This window comes from Mus caroli, unplaced genomic scaffold, assembly GCF_978045245.1.
Source record: "Mus caroli unplaced genomic scaffold, Mus_caroli_1 scaffold_17, whole genome shotgun sequence".
In the NCBI taxonomy this organism is placed as follows: Eukaryota; Metazoa; Chordata; class Mammalia; order Rodentia; family Muridae; genus Mus; species Mus caroli.
Window position 1 is genome coordinate 31,260,092 of NW_028227272.1, and position 18,494 is coordinate 31,278,585.

Here is an 18,494-nt window from a genome sequence, read left to right on the forward strand (position 1 = left end):
TTTCTCTATGAGAATATATTCTCTCAAGCCTGCATCTAAACTTAGCTTCACTGATCAATACTGACATCTAAATTAACTCCTTTTTTCCAAGTGTCAACAGCTTAGAAATCAATATTTCCTGCTCCACCAATTTCCATCAGACACAAATGCTTCCTTTGAAACTGGATCAGATGGATCCTTGATGAAGGAGCCTCAGCTGACAAGGAAAACAAGTCTGACTAATGAGGCATGGTGGCTTAACCAAGCAGCAGTTCCTGCTGCCCTGAAGGGCCACTGTCCTCTGGAAAGCCCTCTGCGGGTTTCCCAACTGTCAGGTGAGCACTCATTCTTTGTTTGTTTGTTTTTTCGAGACAGGGTTTCTCTGTGTAGCCCCAGCTGTCCTGGAACTCACTCTGTAGACCACACTGGTCTGGAACTCAGAGATCCACCTGCCCCTGTCTCTCGAGAACATTCATCCCTGTATAGATTTTTAACTACAATTCCCCCGTGGGTTAGCCACGCCTTGCTGTAGAGTAGGCACCCACAGAAGGAAGTTATGTCCTCTAAGTCATGAAATTATCAATGGGAACACATTTAGATATCAGTCCATTGATGCTGGAACAAAACATAAAGCAAAAGTCTAGGTTTTTCTTCGAAGCTCACCAGGAAAGTTCTGTTTTCTACTTTGTTTGAAAGCCCATTCCTACCGTCCACTAATCATGAAAACGACCAGGAATGGGCACACAGGCAGATTTTGAGATGCTGCAGCTCCACTGATCTCAGGCAGGTGCCATTCTCTGTGGAGCCAAGGCTACCCCCGCACATCTCAGATATGGTGAGGACATGGAAGCCTGATTGAGTTTTGCTCATTCTCTCTATGGCTTCTGCATGCACAGGGGGGTTGTGGGCCCCTGCAGAGGAAAACCCTGGATTTTGGAGCTTTAGCTAACAATATAAGAGGTCCCTGTTGCTTCCTGATCCTATGGTATCCCAGTTTTCTTACTTGTAGACAAAGCTTCACCCAAGGGCTTGTTCTCATGGAGTAAGATCTTTCTTTTCTCCCCATATGAAAATAATGCACTGTCATGATTCCAAGAATGTTAAAATTTGTATGCCTGTTACTAGTCTCATGCTGGCATTGCCATCACATCCTCTGTATGAATAACAGGTCTTCCTGGAAGCTCCGGTGGGACCCTGGTCTGATTAGGCTGAGAAAGTCTAGAGAGCAGCTCAGTGAGCAAGCCTGGTGTGTGGCTCTCAGATCCTCAGGCCACATGTGCACGAGCTCTGGCTGAGCGCTGATTGGGAGCTCGGGGTAATGGAGACCATATCACCCAACACAACAACTGTGTGACAAGTGTGACATAAGCATCAGAAAGGGACACCCTAAATGTGAACAACTGAGCAGTAGTTAAAAAATGAGATGTCAATGCTAACACAGTTAATTTAAATCTAAGCTCCAGTTATCACTGCACATGAGAAATCATGTTTAAGAGTAGAAGATGCTTCCCTGCCCAGAATAGTTTGGGAGGTGGAGTGTAGCCTCCAAAGCAGGCCATTGGGTCTCTTAGGAGGGGGTGATGCAGACATCAGCAGCCATTGAGGTAAGGTGGCAGGCTGACCTGCCAGGCATTCCTAGACCCCTGGAGGGTGGTAGTGTGTTCTTTCCTTGTGACCAGTGTCTGGGGACTCTCTAAGCTCTGGTGGCCTCATCTGAACAATGGGAATAGCGTCTGCCTCAGAGAGACTCAAGAATATTTCTAGAGACAGAAACAGCACCCAGAAGTAGAACTGCTAATGTTTTCACGTCTTCAGTCTCTCTCTATTAAGAGAAGCCTCCATTCACTGTTCACAATAACTGCCACTTAGGTTGCTTAGGACAGCAACATTTACAAGTGTGCCATTGTGCATGTTTCTGAGTATGTCCTCCAGTAAAAATGCTTGCTATAATCCCTTGTGCAGATAAGACCTCTCCTCCTTTTAACATTAACTTTTAAATGGCAAGAAAATATTCTTGTATGTATAATATATATGTATGTAGTCACATGTGTGATTGGGATATGTGTGTGTATATAGGTGTATGTGCATGTGTGTGTGCATGTATGTGTATTTATATGTATACACATGTGTGAGTGTGCATGTGTGTGTATGCGAGTGTGAACATATGGAGGCTACATGCTGATGTTTGGTGTCTTTCTCAGTTTCACTCTCTCTCTTTTCCTTCTTCCTTTCCTTCCCTTTCCTTTTCTTTCCTTCTTCCTTTCTTTCCTTCTTTCCTTTCACCCTTCCTTCTTTCCTTCCTTCCTTCCTAACAATTTATTTCATATGTATGAGTGTTTTACCTCTATATATGTATGTGCATCATGTGGGTGTGGTATCTGCAGAGGTCAGAAGAAGGCAATGAACTCTATTGGACCTGGAGTCATGGACAGTTCTGAGCCACCATGTGAATGCTGGGAGCTGAACATGGGTTCTCTTCAAGAGCAGCAAGTGCTCTTAACTGCCTAGCCATCTCTCCAGCCCCAGCACTGCTTTCTGAGGTAGGGTTTTTGGCTGAACTGGGAGCTGCCCGGTTTAGTTAGGCTAGCATGCCAATGGGTCCCGAGGATCTGCCCATCTCTACTTGACCCTACCCCATCCTTGCTCTGTGGCTGCACTAACCCTGCTGTGCCTGCCTTGTGTGTGTGTGTGAGTGCTGCACTCACCCTGCTGTGCCTCCTTGTGTCTGAGTGCTACACTCACCCTACTGTGCCTGCCTTGTGTGTGTGTGAGTGCTGCACTCACCCTACTGTGCCTGCCTTGTGTGTGTGTGAGTGCTGCACTCACCCTACTGTGCCTGCCTTGTGTGTGTGTCTGAGTGCTGCCGTTCCAAACTCAGTTCCTTGTGCTTGTGTGATGAGCACTTCACCCACAGAGCCATATTCCCAGCTTCCCAAAAGTGTTATTATAAGAACCATACACACATTGGAAATAATGATAATTGCTACTACTGAATCTTTACTTACCAACTCTGTGTCAGGAGCTGGACTAGGCACCGAGGTGCCCCAAAGAGAGCAACCTGGCTCTACAACAGTGGACTATAATTAAATTACTGAGGATGGATTTTTATTTCTCATGGACTATGTGACAGAATCAAGCACAGGAGGGGAGAGAATGCATTCAGTGAAGAACACTGAGAATTCTCTGGAACCTTTCTAGAACATCATATGTGAGAGGATTAATGCGTTCATGGTTTGAGTCATTGTCCCACTGGGTCTTTTGTGACAACAGCCAGGCTTGCAGAAATTAATCCAACTAATTCACACTCCAGCTTCTTTTCTAAGGCTGGGTTACTTAGAGGGCACACCGTGTGCCTCCCTGCAGCCTGCAGCTCCGAGGGTGGGCGCCCGCCCAGCCGGCTCACCTGTTTGACCTCAGCCTGGAGGTGCCTCAGCTGGAGACACTGCTCTAGCCGCTTGTGCGTCTGCTCCGCATTGAGCTCCAGCTCGTGCTGCTTCTCATGGAGAAATTCCAGCAGCTCCTGCACCTGAGCTGCCAGGTCAAGGTCCTTCTCACAGATTAACTCGATTCCTGGTTTGAAAAAAAAAATGCAAACAATTAAAACCCAGGCAGCATGGAGCCCACAACATTGCTTTAATTATATAAGAAAGCTCGACTTTGGGAGTTGCTGTTATTGGCCAACTGCAACACAGCTCACAGTGCAGCTGGACAGATCCTGAAATCGGTCCTCACTTAGGACAATGCCAGCTCGTTAGGACGAATGAATCCTTTGTCCAGGAAGCAAATTTCAACACACGACAGGACCAGGTCCTTTTCATAAGTGGAAGAGAGGATGCTGCAACGCTGGAGATCCGTCCTAAGAGAGACAGCTCCTGGCAGCGAACACCCAGATTCATAAGCAAACTTGAGTCATCTTGGACATGATGAAGCCAAATCAAAAGGACCCTGTCTCAGACATTCCTGCCAAGGGCATGTTCTATTTTAACTAGTTAGGTATAATTTATGATTAGATGAAAGTAGCCAACGACTTAGGTCTCCTAAGAAATCAATGCTATCTATTCCCAAATATACACGATAAATATTCCCAGCAATACCACAGGGACAACGAATGTCATTCACATTCAGAAAAACCTTCACCTTTAAGTTTTGCTCGCACACAGAGCTTGCCCTTCACTCTACTGACTCAGAGCAGGTCTAGGGCCAGTCACTTGCTGACATGTGTTTCCAGTGTTTATGAACATAGCTCTCAACCTAGACAACAGTCAGCCTGGAGCACAGCTGCAGTCAGTACCCACCAACCAAAGGCTCGGTCCTCCCTCATCACCCTCCCTGCCTTGATCTTTCTGTATCCCTCTCATGACACCTGATGTGCAGTTATGCACACTTCCTTCTCTGCCCATCAGCAACAGGTCCAGGGAAGCCTGCCTCGACTGGATTTCTGCTTTAGGAGGGTCTGATAATGTCAGATGGGATAAAGGGACTCGATTTAGCTCATCCCTTCACTTGCTGGAGGCTAGACTTTTAGTCTTAGGTTGCAAAGTCAATATGGAATGTGCACTAGCTCTGGAGCCAGTCCTGAGTTAGAATCATATAAAACTCTATTTTTGGCTCCCCTCCTGTGGGCAGAGCTGTCTATGCTTTCCAGATGCAGATGCCGGCATGCCGGAGGCAGGGATGAGTTTCCGATGGTGCTCTTATATTCATGCCTTCTTCGTTCCTGTCCAGGATGCAAACCGTGACCCATGCTGTTTCCTGAGTCTCATTGATTGTCTACTTATTTAGCCTTACCCTGGCTGCTCTTCTATTCTGATCCTTGACTCTACTTGGCTATGTGGCCTCACCGTTCGGTCTTTGCTCTGATTTCTCATTCTGTAATCTGTGACCCAAAGCAGCTGAGAATCTTGATGGTCATATCCTGTGTGAGATACAGAAGAGTGGAGATCCAACCAATAATGGGGTTCACGTTAAAATCCTCGCAGATAAATTCCCAAAGAAGCACATCAACTGTAACATATGGCCACCTACAAAATCAATCTTCACTGAGAGATGCTTCCATTACCCTGACATACCACTGGAAACTCATCCCTGTCTCCGGCACTCTGGCATCTGCATCTGGGAAGCACAGGCGAGTCCGCCCACACGAGGGAAACTCATTTCTGGAGGCAAAAATAGAGTTTTATATAAGGACAATATGGGAGAGTGGGAAAAATATTTTCTGGTGTTACATGATAATAATTTCAGTATCTTTTTATGTTTTTTTTCTGTGAGTTTCATAATTCCAGGTCCCAGCTCCTGAAATATCTGTGGGAGACGGAAGAGAACGGCTTGTTCTTTTGGCAGCCAACCCCTCTGCCTACTCTTTTCAGTCACCAGAAGGGTGCGGTAGGTAGAGCATCTTCTGGACTGAAATAAAAAGAACTGAAGCAATTTCTACTCCCTGTGGCTTGCCCACGTTGGGGGTCAGAGTTAGCAGGGGGTGGGGCGAAGGGGATCCGGGGATAGGAGGCGGATAACTCTGACCTTGTGCTGACTTTCAGGAAATGTAATTTCAGACCCATCTCTGCTTCTCCGCAGTTACAGTGTGGCTCTATTCCAGACAACCTCGGCTTCACCGCATCCCTAGGATTCAGCTGGGCTTTGTTTTTCTCTAGCAGGCAGGTGACTGAACCCTGCCACTGCACGTGTGAATGGCTGCTCAGAGTTAGTGACTCAGCAAGGAAGCTTGCTCAGCATATCGTTGAGAGCCCTAAGACCCAGGCTGTGCAATTCTGTTTGTTTCTCTTGTTACTGTCTTATATAATGTGTCCAGGACTACAGGGATGAAGAGGGTGCCTACTGCATCTCCACAATCTCAATTACAGGGGGAGGGGATGAGAAGAGCATACAGACTTATACTGGCCACACCTAGAGGCACCCATTCCACACTCTTCCTTCCTCTGCTCCCAGTCATCGGTGTAAGTTCCAGTTAAACCCTACAAACTGGTCCATCTCCAGACATCACCTCTGAGTAGAGTTTGCTTTTGTTGATAACACTGCCCTCAATTTAATGATAGACCTGTCCTGCTTAGGGACAGTAATGATGTCCCCAACAATAAAAATTACTCCCAGTAATAATGCAGAAAGACAAGGTTGTCTTTTTCTCAGAGAGTGAATGTATTCTCATTTCTTTTCTCTTCAGTGTCCCCCTGACAGGGAACTGGCTCAGTTCCCTCTCAAGGATGACTTCTTACACCTTGCTCACATTGTCACTGGAATGTAGGCTCTCAGATGCCGGGGCCACGTCTGTTCCACTTGGCCACTGCCTCTTCTCCCCCTGTTCTTGGCTCATATTGCTCATGCATCCCTCTCACCAGTGAGCAAGGAGACCTCTTTGGGGGCGAAATGGATTTGTGCAGGATGGTGGAGAGCCCTGAGGAGGGACAGGCTCAGGTTTGAGGCTATGCTCTGAAACCTGTTAATGATAATCATCTTGGCTTTGTATCTTTCCCCAAGCCCCACTCTCCTCATCTGTAAAATGGGAATTGTAACCTACAGCTGCTATAAGGACCAGGATAGATATATGATGTCTGGTATTTTGTCAGTTCCAAATACTCTTTCCCCAAATTGTCCTTTTTCTTGAGGGAAATTAATGAGAATATAGTGGTGATTGCTGACGAAATTGCTAAGTGTCTTATAAATATAAAACCTAGTGACACTTATGTACTTAATGTATATTGTTAGAAAAGATGGTATTTTGAATGTTACTAGATTGATGCTGTCAACATAGTTCACACTGGATTCATCTGGAGGACTTTTGAAAATCACTGTGTCCTGTGAACACTACAGACCCAGAATCTCTGGCTGGCTAGAAGTTGGCCATTAAATGTTCTTAAAGCTCTGAGGAGATCTAACAATGACCGGGTTCATAACCACTCTATAAGATGGCAGTGGCCACAGCCCAAGAAGCAGGCATTCTCTTTTTATACTGAATTGTAGAGCACTCATCATTCATATATATGTGCATGTGTATGTGTGTGTGTGTGTATGTATGTGTATATATGTGTGTGTATATATGTGTGCATGTATGTATATATATATATGTGTGTGTATGTGTGTGTGTGTGTATGTGTCTCAAGGTCACAGCTAATAACAAGTGGTGCTCTAGTTTCTTTGGCTTTTAGGCCATAGTGCCACTTTTTTTGATTTTTTTCAAGGTGCTAGAATTGGACCCAGGACTGAGCACGCAAGGCAAGTGTCCTGCCACTGAGTAATGCTCTCAGCCTGCATTATCATTTTAATTTTCTCAAGAAAAAAAAGAGAGCCCCGTTAGGGTCCAGAGTTGAGCATCCATGTTTATATTGCCAAACCTAGAAGGTTCCTGGATGATTCTGTCCTTAAATTTCTGTGTTTACCATAGAGAGAGAACATCTTTTCTCTTTTCTCCACCCCTACCATTCATCTTTCTGCGACATTCTGAATGTAAAAACCAAGGTAAGAAAGTACAGAGTCATTTAGCCAGGTTCTTAGAGCGATGTTGACTACTCTGGTTGTCCCTCAGAAGTCCTTAAGGACAGCCTCAGCCCAAACCAGGCCAATTAAGGATGGCCCCCTAAGCAATGAAGCCCACACACTGGTATTTCAAAAATGTTCCCCTGGTGGTTCTCAACATGTAGCTGTATTGTGAAGCATTGGCTTACATCACGGCGTTGTGGAGCATTAGTGAAGCACTGGCTTACATCACAGCATTGTGGAGCATTAGTGAAGCACTGGCTCACATCACAGCACTGTGGAGCATTAATGAAGCACTGGCTTACATCACAGCATGGTGGAGCATTAGTGAAGCACTGGCTTACATCACAGCACTGTGGAGCATTAGTGAAGCACTGGCTTACATCACAGCATGGTGGAGCATCAGTGAAGCACTGGCTTACATCACAGCATTATGGAGCATTAGTGAAGCACAGGCTTACCTCATGCTACTGTGGAGCATTAGTGAAGCATTGGCTTACATCATGTTTCTCTTCTCTCCTCTCAGCTCCAACAGTCCACATCCCTACTAAGCCCAGAACAGCTTTCATTCTGAAAAAGCACAGGCTTTCCATCTTCTTTCCATTTATGTCACAAATAAAATTAGTTTCCGCCTATTATTTTTTCCTTCATCTGTCCCACCCACACTGATGTTCATTCCTGTTTAATTTAGCAAATGTCAGTACTGAGAACTTGCTATGCATAAGGCATAAGCGTTCTGCTAGAGGCTGCTGTGTAGGAGACCTCACTCTCAATGCTGAAGAGGCTTCTGAAGCCAAGTAACCCCATTAGGATGCTCTATGGGCTAGAATACAAACATAACGCTAGATGCATCACCCTCACTGGAGCTCTTCCATGCTTATGTAGGATCCACTGCATCCTCATGGGTACCCCACGTGGTGGGTTACTCTTCTTTAGAAAATGGGGAGGCTTGGGGAGATTGGGTGTCATGCCCCAGGATACCCAGGTGGTAAGGATGACAGGGATTTACCCCAGTATCACCTCTTAGATTTGCGTTGTTGGTTGCACGATTGATGAGGCCATCTGCATGCCTAGTTTACTTAAGTGTGTATTTACCTAGACCCTGGTGGTGCAGGCATGGAAGCTCTGATATTCAGGAGGCAGAGATAAAAGGACAGCAGGTTCAAGACCTGTCTGAGCCACACAGTGGGTTAAAGGACAGCCTGTGAAACTTAGTGAATATTGATCCCTAAATAAAAGGTAAAATTGAATGAGGTAGAACACTTACCTCGCAAGTGTGAGGCTTGGGGCCAATCCTCACTACCAGCAGCAGGACTTTCAACTGCTGAGGCTGATAGTCCCAGTAGGAACAGTAAATTATAAGCATTATTTCCACAGACTGTGAGATTGTGTGTGTGTGTACATGGTCACATATGTGTGTATACCTGTACCTGATGTGTGTGTATGTTTAAATGTGTGTCCATGTATATGTGTATACCTATACCTGTGTGTGTGTATGTATATGTGTGATTTGTGTGTGTATGTGTATGTGTGTATACATGTGTGTTTTTAGGGGCTGTAGGTTGACACTGAGTGTCTTCTTCTATAATTTTCCTTCTTCTTATTATTTGTTTTTTGGGACAGGGATCTTCCTCCAATACCTGGGGCTCAAAGTTTGGCTCCATGAGCCATGGGAACTTACCTACCTCCCCACCGCCCCTGTCCTGCCCAGTGTTGAGATGACAGAAGTGTGAAGTATCTACTGTGCCCTGGGATCCAAATTCAGGTCCACTTGCTTCCCTGGCAAGTGCTTTACCCGCGGAGGCATCTCTTTAAACCTCCACAAATAGCTTTTCAAACTTAAAACGTACATGAAACTGAAGAAGAACAAAGACCTTGCCCCTTCTTAGAATTGGGAACAAAACACCCATGGAAGGAGTTACAGAGACAAAGTTTGGAGCTGAGACAAAAGGATGGACCATCTAGAGACTGCCATACCCAGGGATCCATCCCATAATCAGCCTCCAAACGCTGACACTATTGCATACATTAGCAAGATTTTGCTGAAAGGACCCTGATATAGCTGTCTCTTGGGAGACTATGCCGGGGCCTAGCAAACACACAAGTGGATGCTCACAGTCAGCTATTGGATGGATCACAGGGCCCCCAATGGAGGAGCTAGAGAAAATACCCAAGGAGCTAAAGGGATCTGCAACCCTATAGGTGGAACAACATTATGAACTAACCAGTACCCCGGAGCTCTTGACTCTAGCTGCATATGTATCAAAAGATGGCCTAATTGGCCATCACTGGAAAGAGAGGCCCATTGGACATGCAAACTTTATATGCCCCAGTACAGGGGAACGCCAGGGCCAAAAAGTGGGAGTGGGTGGGTAGGGGAGTGGGGGGGGGTATGGGGGACTTTTGGGATAGCATTGGAAATGTAATTGAGGAAAATACCTAATTAAAAAACAAAAAATGAGCCGGGCGTGGTGGCGCACGCCTTTAATCCCAGCACTCGGGAGGCAGAGGCAGGCGGATTTCTGAGTTCGAGGCCAGCCTGGTCTACAAAGTGAGTTCCAGGACAGCCAGGGCTATACAGAGAAACCCTGTCTCGAAAAAACCAAAAAAAAAAAAAAAAAAAAAATGTTGCATAAGAAGGGTGCTTGAGGCGTTTGACCACAAAAGCAGTATATCCGTAAGTCCTGTAGTTCTTGTCTTAGTACTAAGGTCAGATGTCACAGTTTGCTGGACACAGGACCTGGGATAAAGTCAGTAGGACAGGGAATGAATCATAGCAAAGGGGAACTAGAAGGGATTTGTAAACCGAGTCTCTATGGTGGACTAGACAGAAAAGACTAAGACCTAATGAAGAGGAAATCAGAACATCCAAGCCAGGCTGCTCATTGGCAGCAGAACTGAATGTGAAATCCAGAGAGTGTGTTTCCTAACAGCAAAGTCTGCCACAGCCACCCCTGAGGCTCAAGCAGACAAGCTGTGGCAAGGAAAGGATGAGAAGTGGGTGGGGCATTGTTCCTGTTTCCCTGTTTCCTAAGGAGGACGCTGATTCACACCAAGGCTTTTGCTTCAGATGCACTGGAAAGGGCTGGTGAGATGGCTCAGTGGGTAAGAGCACCCGACTGCTCTTCCGAAGGTCCAGAGTTCAAATCCCAGCAACCACATGGTGGCTCACAACCATCTGTAACGAGATCTGGCTCCCTCTTCTGGAGTGTCTGAAGACAGCTACAGTGTACTTACATATAATCAGATGCACTGGAGGCTTCAGAAAAACCTGGCAAAATAAGCATATGCAAATTCCCTAGTTCCATAGACCACTAAAAACAATCAGGCATAGGCCTTAGTTAATTTAGCAGAGAGGGAGAAAAGTCTTAATTTTGATAATAGTCCTTATTTTCCAGTACAACTGTTTACTTCACCTTCACTCGAAATACAGTCCATTAAACAAATATTATATGACTTGAACGTTCCTCAGCCATGGCCTGCTCTGGCTCCAGTCCCTGATCACCCTGATCACCTGTTGTATGCTCAGGTTTTAAATACACAGATGCTGCTCTACAGAACAGGGCAGAGACAGATAGTGAGGTTATAGCCTCCCTAAAGCCCATGGAATCATCTCTCTTTTAGTCTCATAGGCTGTGCCAGACTGAACAGCTAGCTATGGTAGGCGGAGGGGAACAGCCAGTCTTAGGAGAGAGGGCTGAGGAGGCCAACCAAACCTCTTTCAACAAAGCTCCTATCTAGAGCAGGATGTTGTGGGGGTGGGCAGCCCATCTGCTTGGGGGTATTTTCACCCACTCAGCCCTCCTGGTTAAGATGGATGCCAAGCACAGCCAACTTCCAGTCACGAGCAGCCGCCTTTCTGCCACCACGGGTATTTGGATCCTGGGATAGAAGTCGGCTCGCCAAAGTCATGCCAGCACACATATCCATTTGGAGACATGTCCAGAAGGATGAAGGGTAACCATCTGAGTTGCTCTGCCCAGCCTCTCTTCTAGTTACTCTCTATCTCAAGGCTCCCATCATAGCTGGATGGCGGACAGAGCGTCATCAAGGCAGCTGGTGGGCTAAACTAACCCTGAGCGCAGATGAAATGCTCAACCAAGGAAAGGGATTCTGGTTCCTGTATTCCCTACGCTTCCTTTCCTGAGGAGGGCCTGAAAAGATACAGCTGGTGTTGTCAGAAGACTGCCTCTCGGATTGCAGGGAACACAGTCTACCCGGAGACTCTCTTAGCATGTAGACTCAGACTCACATTCACAAACACCCAGACACAAGCCTGAGCCTCGCCTTTCGGAGGAGTTCCCAGTAAGCGAGTAGGCCTTCTTAGGCTGCTTAGCGTGTGGGCTGCACACTTAGAATGACCAGTGTCTTACAGACAACTGCATCCTGTTTGTGACGGAGATGGATCACGGAACAACTTTGCTGACAAAGTGAACAGAACACACTGGCTTCTCCCCTCTTTGGTCTGCAGTGATGTTCATTTGAACGGCACACAATACTTATTGTTCAGACCTCCAGATAAACACAATATTGTAAAGCCCAGTAGGACTTTCAGCACCCCCACACCCTCACCAATCCTGTTTTAATGCTAACCATCAACAGGTGCTTGGTCCAACCCTGCCTTAAAGAGGTGAGAGCCTCAGCCCGGCTACTTCAACCTGGATAGCAAGACCTTGCCAAGAGGCCATGGGTAGGGGTGGCTAGGTGAGAGAAGAATGGGTTCTAGCATCGCACAGGTCTAAGAAAGGATGTATGCTTCCTTTTCCTCTGGACCAGCACTTGCCCTGGGCACCTTTGTCTCTCCCTAGTTACTGCCTTAGAGAGTGGCAGTGAAGAATCCACATATTTATTGAAAATATAGCTAATAAATCTTGAACAGGAAAAAGTAATAACATGCATGTTTTCCTAGGACGTTATAAAGTCACACAATCTCCCATAAACTCTTACTAGCACTGCTTAAACTCATATACAGACCAGTGATTAAAAGCAAGAACAAAACTCGAAGATTCCTAGAGACCAGGAAACCGCCTGTGAGGAGCAGAAGGAGCAAGGACCATGACACGGGTAGGAGAGCAGCACGGGATCTCACTGCCCACGGCAGCATGACTGCTCTCAGTCTTCTTCCAAACTTTCACTTTTGCAAGCCTGCACTAGCTTCCATCACTAGTTCTCACGCCTCAGGACCCATAGACTCTGGCTCCAGTCTCATCTTTCCCACAACCCAAACTGGACAACCACAACAAGTTATTTCAGTTCTTATAATGTTGCTTCCCCTTCAAAACAAAGGTGAACCTCCCCACTCTTTGTATCTGCAGGGATGAGTTGAACGGTGTGGAAGCTGGGGCACACTGGGCCTTGGCTTCCCTCACCTCTCCTGCCAGGAGAGTGAGAAACCGCTCACCTGACGCTTGCACTTCCATGATGTACTGGTGCAGGTCCTGGCCCTGCTGGATGACCTCGAACGTCATGTTGTTCATGGCAAGCTTCCGTTCTGTGTGGCGCTGTAGCCGCTGCTCAGCCAGGGTTAGATCCTCTGTGTTGAAATCATTCATCTGCCGGAGCAAGTCCTCATTCCAGGCATCCAGCTCTGCAGTGACCTGTGAGAAGCACCACCGTCAGCCGGGGCTTGCTGGGTGCACAGGACGATGCTAGATTACAGCTCCTGGCTGAAATCTTATCAACTAACCCACCCCTTGCTGTCCTCTTCTACCCTTAAACTATAACCACATACAAACTGTTTGTTTTTTAAATAGCAAGTTCAATGTCCATAGCAACAGCAAACATTTGTACACTGAGATAATAAAATTTATAAAGTTTTGGCATTGTTCATCTCATCGTGACCCTCACAGTGACCCACTGAGGCAGGCAGTATGGCGATCTCCGGGCCTGCTTTCTAGAAGCGGAAACTGGCCTCACTCAGATGGACTGCTGTGGCTGAAGCTTGCCTTGATAGTGAGGGACACAGTTGCTCGGTTCTCCTGTCTGCAAAGACGTCATCTGAAATATTTCATTACTGGAGGAACCTTCGGAGCTAAGTGGTTCGTTTACTTCAGAAGCCAAAGCTGGAAGCCACAGAAGCCTGGGAACGACTCAGGTTCCATCGTCAGTTAAAGAGCTAGTGGATATTAAAGCCAGGGCTTCCCTCCTGGTCCCTGTGTTCTACTGTGCTAGATGCTAAACGGTGAGACCAGAAAAGAGTGACCAAACTCACTGTATATGTGTGCTAGTCCTCTAGAGCAGTGGTTCTCAGCCTATGAGTCTCAACCCCTTTGGGGTAGGGGTTCAATGACTCTTTCATAAGGGTCACTTAAGACCCATTAGAAAACATAGATATTTACAGTAAGATTCATAACAGAAGCAAAATTACAGTTATGAAGTAGCAATGAAAATAACTTTATTTGGGGATTTTTTTTGATAGATAGATTGATTGATTGATTTATATGTACAGTGTTCTGCCTGCATGCCAGGAGAAGGCGCTAGACCTCATTTTAGATGGTTGTGAGCCACCATGTGTTCAATTGCTGGGAATTGAACTCAGAACCTCTGAAAGATCAATCCAGTGCTCTCAACCTCTGAGCCATATCTCCAGCCCCCATTTGGGGAATATTTTATGGTTGTGGGGGGTGTGTTACCACAACATGATACTATATTAAAGAATCAAAGCATTAGGGAGGTTGAGAACCACTGATATTGAAAATCAAGCAGATTCTAATCTACAGAAAGCAGTAATGATATAGTGAAGCAGGGAGCATGTAATAAATAAAAGCACTGGGCTGGTGGGGATTCGCTAGTTCATTCTCTACACCTCGGCTCAAGCAACTTCAAGTACTCTGCCTCCTGCCTCTGCTAACTAAGGCCCAGCCCTCTGCCCTCTTTACATCTCTACAATGAACCACAGAGAAGGAGCTTCAAAGCAGTGAATTCCATTATTCCCTGAACTGACGCTTCTGTTATGCTTCTGTTATGTCTTCTTGTGTCGTACCCAGAGCCAGTAAAGGCGGCAGTCTGTGTGTGGCCATCTTTCTGAGGAATGGACATGGAAGTGCCCCTGGTTCCCACACTTGCAGCATGACCCAGCAGTCTAAGCGCATACCCCAGAGCCCCAGGTTAGTGGTTTTCATTCTCCGGCTCTATCCCAGCTGACAGGAAGTATCCTCTTTCTAGTGACTAGATGCAAGTTGTTCTAAAGTCATCGGAGGACACCAGGAAGTGGAAGTCAGCGAGAGGCAAAAGAACTGCCCTTGAATCCAAGCTATGGCCATGCAGGCTGGGTTGAGAGAGCAAAGCAGACCTTTCCAGGGCTGCTTGTCTGGGTCACAGGATTCTACTTGTTGTCTAAAGGGAAGATCTTTCTTCCAGCAAAACAGAGACAGATGAAAGCACAGTAGCTGCCTTTGAAGTGGAGACTCTGGGAACTGCAGAGTTCTTCCCTCCCTGCTCTGGGTTCCCACCTCAGCCCCAGATCTTTTCAGGTCAACTCAGGGAACTGCTGAGCTCAGCAGGGAAGCCCAGTCTCTACTCATTGTGGGGGAGGCCTGGAAACCAGCATGTTGGGGGGGGGGAGGTGGGGGGGGCTGGGGAAACAGATTTCCATTGGATCCTTGTTTTTGAGGGACACTTTACTTCCTAACACCAGATAGGGGTTAAATGGAGAATAAGCCATAACTCATTTCATAATAAGAGAATTTATAGAATGAACATGCTGTTATAAAAGAGGCACATAAGTAGGCCCTTTCTATAATTTTAGAAATTAGAATATGATTTACATGTAATGCACATATTTTGAGCACTTAGTTCTGAGAGTTTTGACAGTTTCATACAATTGGGTGTATAGTCATCACCCAAAACAAAATACACACCTGTCACCTCAGGGAGCTCATTTGTGATCATTTCCAGTCATTTCTGCCCTCCTTGCAAGAGAAGGCACTCTCAGATTTCCATCAGGTATAGCTCGGCCCAGTTTTGGATTTTCTCTGACTGAAATCATAGGGTATTATATGGTCCACTGTCTGGCCTCGTGTTTAGCACGCTATATTACAGGCGTCGCTGTTGCAGATCAGTAGTGAACATTCCATTCTTCCTTGACGTAGAAGAATATGGAAACCATTGTCTAGATGGTCCACAACTTGCTTATGCTCTCTCCTGCTGACCGCTGTGTGGCTATCATGAATAAGGCTGATGTGAGAATTCTCATACCACTCTTTCTGTGGGCACAGCTTTCCACTAGTGTTGAGTGGAACAGGCTCATGTTTCTAAGCAACTGGCAGGGTTCTTCAAGGGGATTATAACCTGTGATGGCTCTAGTTACAACACATGGAAGTCTCAGTTGCTCTACACTCTCACCATCTTCTGTCATTACTGTCTGTTTAACTTTAATGATATTACTACATGGGGAGTGATACTTCATTGCACTTTTAAGTGGCACCTACCTTGTGGTGATTGATGTGGATAATATTTTTATATGCTCTGTTGGCCGTTTGTACATCCTCCTTTATAAAGTGTTTTTGCCACCAGTGTTGGGTTTTAGAGACAGAATACTGTTATGTAGCCAAGGCTGACCTTAAACTCAAAATCATCCACCTCCGACTAAATGCTGGGAGTACAGATGTATATGACCACATCCAGCTGACAATTCTTCATCTGATATGTATTTGTAAGTGTCCTTAATAGGTCTAGATAGAAATTGTTTTTGAGATAATCTACTGAAGTAGTCAGAACCTAACTTCAGATCTACTCCTTGTGGGAACATACAGGAAATTAAAACAAAACTAAGACCATAGCATGAAGGGGGTAGGGGTGGGGTCTCTTATTTCACTCTTAGCTTTTGTTTCTATAAAATTGATCCTACAGTGGTTCTTTTTGTCACAGGAAGATTCCAGATAGGTTCTAAGACCAGTAATCTTTGATATGGAAAGCTTTGTACCAGCTGGTGGTCCCTGGAAGAAGGCTTTGGGTTGGAGGGAGAGGCTCAGAGGTCTGTACCTTGGGACTATGTCTGAAACCAAAGGTAAAGTACATGTGTGAAGTGTCTCTACACTCTGCTGCCTCTCTGCTCAGCCCTTACCATCCTTTTGGATTGACAAAGGTAAGATGAAGCTCAAGCCTACTGTGTGGCTTGAAGAACAAGGGCTTCTAGAGCTTGCTGTTGCACATCTGACTCCCCAGGCTAACTCCCGGGCCTATAGCTCTGCAATTGGCATTCGATTCCCTCTTTTTCCTAGTTTCCTGAAACATGGTCAGCCAGAGCCATCAGTTAGTGTGACTTGTATGTACTCAACATTTCCTGGAGACAAATTAGTCTCTGGAGCATCCTCTCACTGGGATCTTTTCCACTTTCTTTCTAGAGTACAGGGCTGGCCTACAACAGAGGTTCATTTTGTTCCTCCTCTTTCTTTCTCTTTCTCTCTCTTTCTCTCTCTCTCTCTCTTTCTTTCTTTTTTAATGGCTTCTAGCCTCCCCCCTGCCTTACTGCTAATGAGCGAGGCTGGCTTTTCAGCTGTACCTTAAGCTTTCCCATGGAGAATCAGCTGGTTTAAGGTTGATTCTGAGAGTGAGCTCCGCTCCACCCCCACTTACTGGGAACCCTGTTCCGAAATGACCTCATCTGCCTTCCAATCTGCTCGAGTCCTGACCACTGCTCAGAACATACCCTCTGCCACAAAGAGCTTCACTATGTGCCAGGGCCAGAGGCTATTCTCTGGCTCACCCCAAGACATGGGAGGTGGGGTTAGGGTGAGGGTATGCGTGTGTCTGCTCTCACAGAGACAAGACTGTGAGAATTAGAGCCTGCACCGGAAATGAACTTGGTGATTTAACTGTGTTTGGTCAAGCTTGAAGCAGAGTCTGAACCAAATTCGAGAGGAAGGAGAAGCTTCCCAAGTGTGCTCAGCTTTTTGTTGGCCTACTTTTTTCTTTTTTTTTCTTCCACTCAATTAGTTCCTCATCAACTCTCAGACTGCTCAGGGACCCTGGAGGCTCTAGGGCCTCTGTCTTCCCCACTCTCCTGATTTAGAGTTTTAGATCAGGATGGCTAAGCCCAGTGTGTAGCTAAAGAATGAGGCTCTTTTCAAGGAGCCTGAAGAACAATGACCTCTTTGAAAAATATTTCAGAAAGAATATTGTTCTGACAGTTGTCTGTTCTAAAGACACCAGAAAGGACATTAGATACATAACCAACACTTTATTTATTAGAGAATATTAAAAAGTAAGAAAAGAAGCCCAAGAATTTCCTACTGGGATAGATTCACCAAAATCAACTGATGGATAGAATCATCTCAGACAGCCCTCCTCATGGGCTCCTCCCATTTCTAGTCTTCCTAGGTATTTAGGTATTCCTAGGTATTCTGGGGAACTTGTTAGCCCAAGTATTTTAGTCTGTACCTCCTAAATAAAACTTAGTCTTCCTTATTTCTTCTCCTTCCCTTCTTTTCTCCTTTTCTTTAAAAATATTCATAAATCAGTGTGGTGGCTTGAATGAGAACGGTTGGTTCCCAGTGTGAGGGATGTTTTGGAAGGATTGGGAGGTGTGCCCTTGTTGAAAAGGTGTGTCCCTGGGGGTGTGCTTTGAGTTTTCAAAATGCCCAGGCCATTCCTAGTTATCTCTCTTTGCCTTGTGCTTATGGAGCAGGATGCAAGTTCTCAGCTACTGTTTGAGTGCCAAGCCTGCCTCTCTGCCTGCTACCATACTCCCCGCCATGATGGTAGACTCAGCCTCTGAAACTGTAAGCCCCAATAAACTGTTTCTTCTACAAGTTGCCTTGGTAATAGTATCTTAGCACACCAACAGAAAAGTAACTAAGAAATTTTACATATATATTTTTTACTTTACTTGAACTTTTAAAGTTATTATTATGTTCTTTGAGTAGATCAATAAATTAATTGTCTGTGGTCTTGTATAAAAACTAATTTACCACTTTAAAATGGTACACTTAACTGTTTTACAGTAGAGCATTTTTGTAGGTCAATGGAAAATACTTAGTTTTCAATTTTCTCATTTTAAGAAATGTCAAATCTCTGTCTTGAGAGGT

At 45.7% G+C, this 18,494-nt stretch overlaps 1 protein-coding gene across 26 annotated transcripts in view; it reads right to left on the bottom strand.

Moving 5' to 3' along the window:
• Kalrn (kalirin RhoGEF kinase) overlaps positions 1-18,494 on the bottom strand; it is a 603,829-nt gene that overhangs the window by 255,281 nt on the left and 330,054 nt on the right. For all 26 annotated transcript variants that reach the window (XM_085832156.1, XM_029470420.2, XM_029470426.2 and 23 more), the window contains exons 14-15: positions 12,869-13,064; positions 3,383-3,549 (exon numbers count right to left, since the gene is read on the bottom strand). In XM_085832156.1, coding sequence (XP_085688282.1) covers positions 3,383-3,549; positions 12,869-13,064 — 363 coding nt within the window. The remainder of the gene's footprint in view (positions 1-3,382; positions 3,550-12,868; positions 13,065-18,494) is intronic.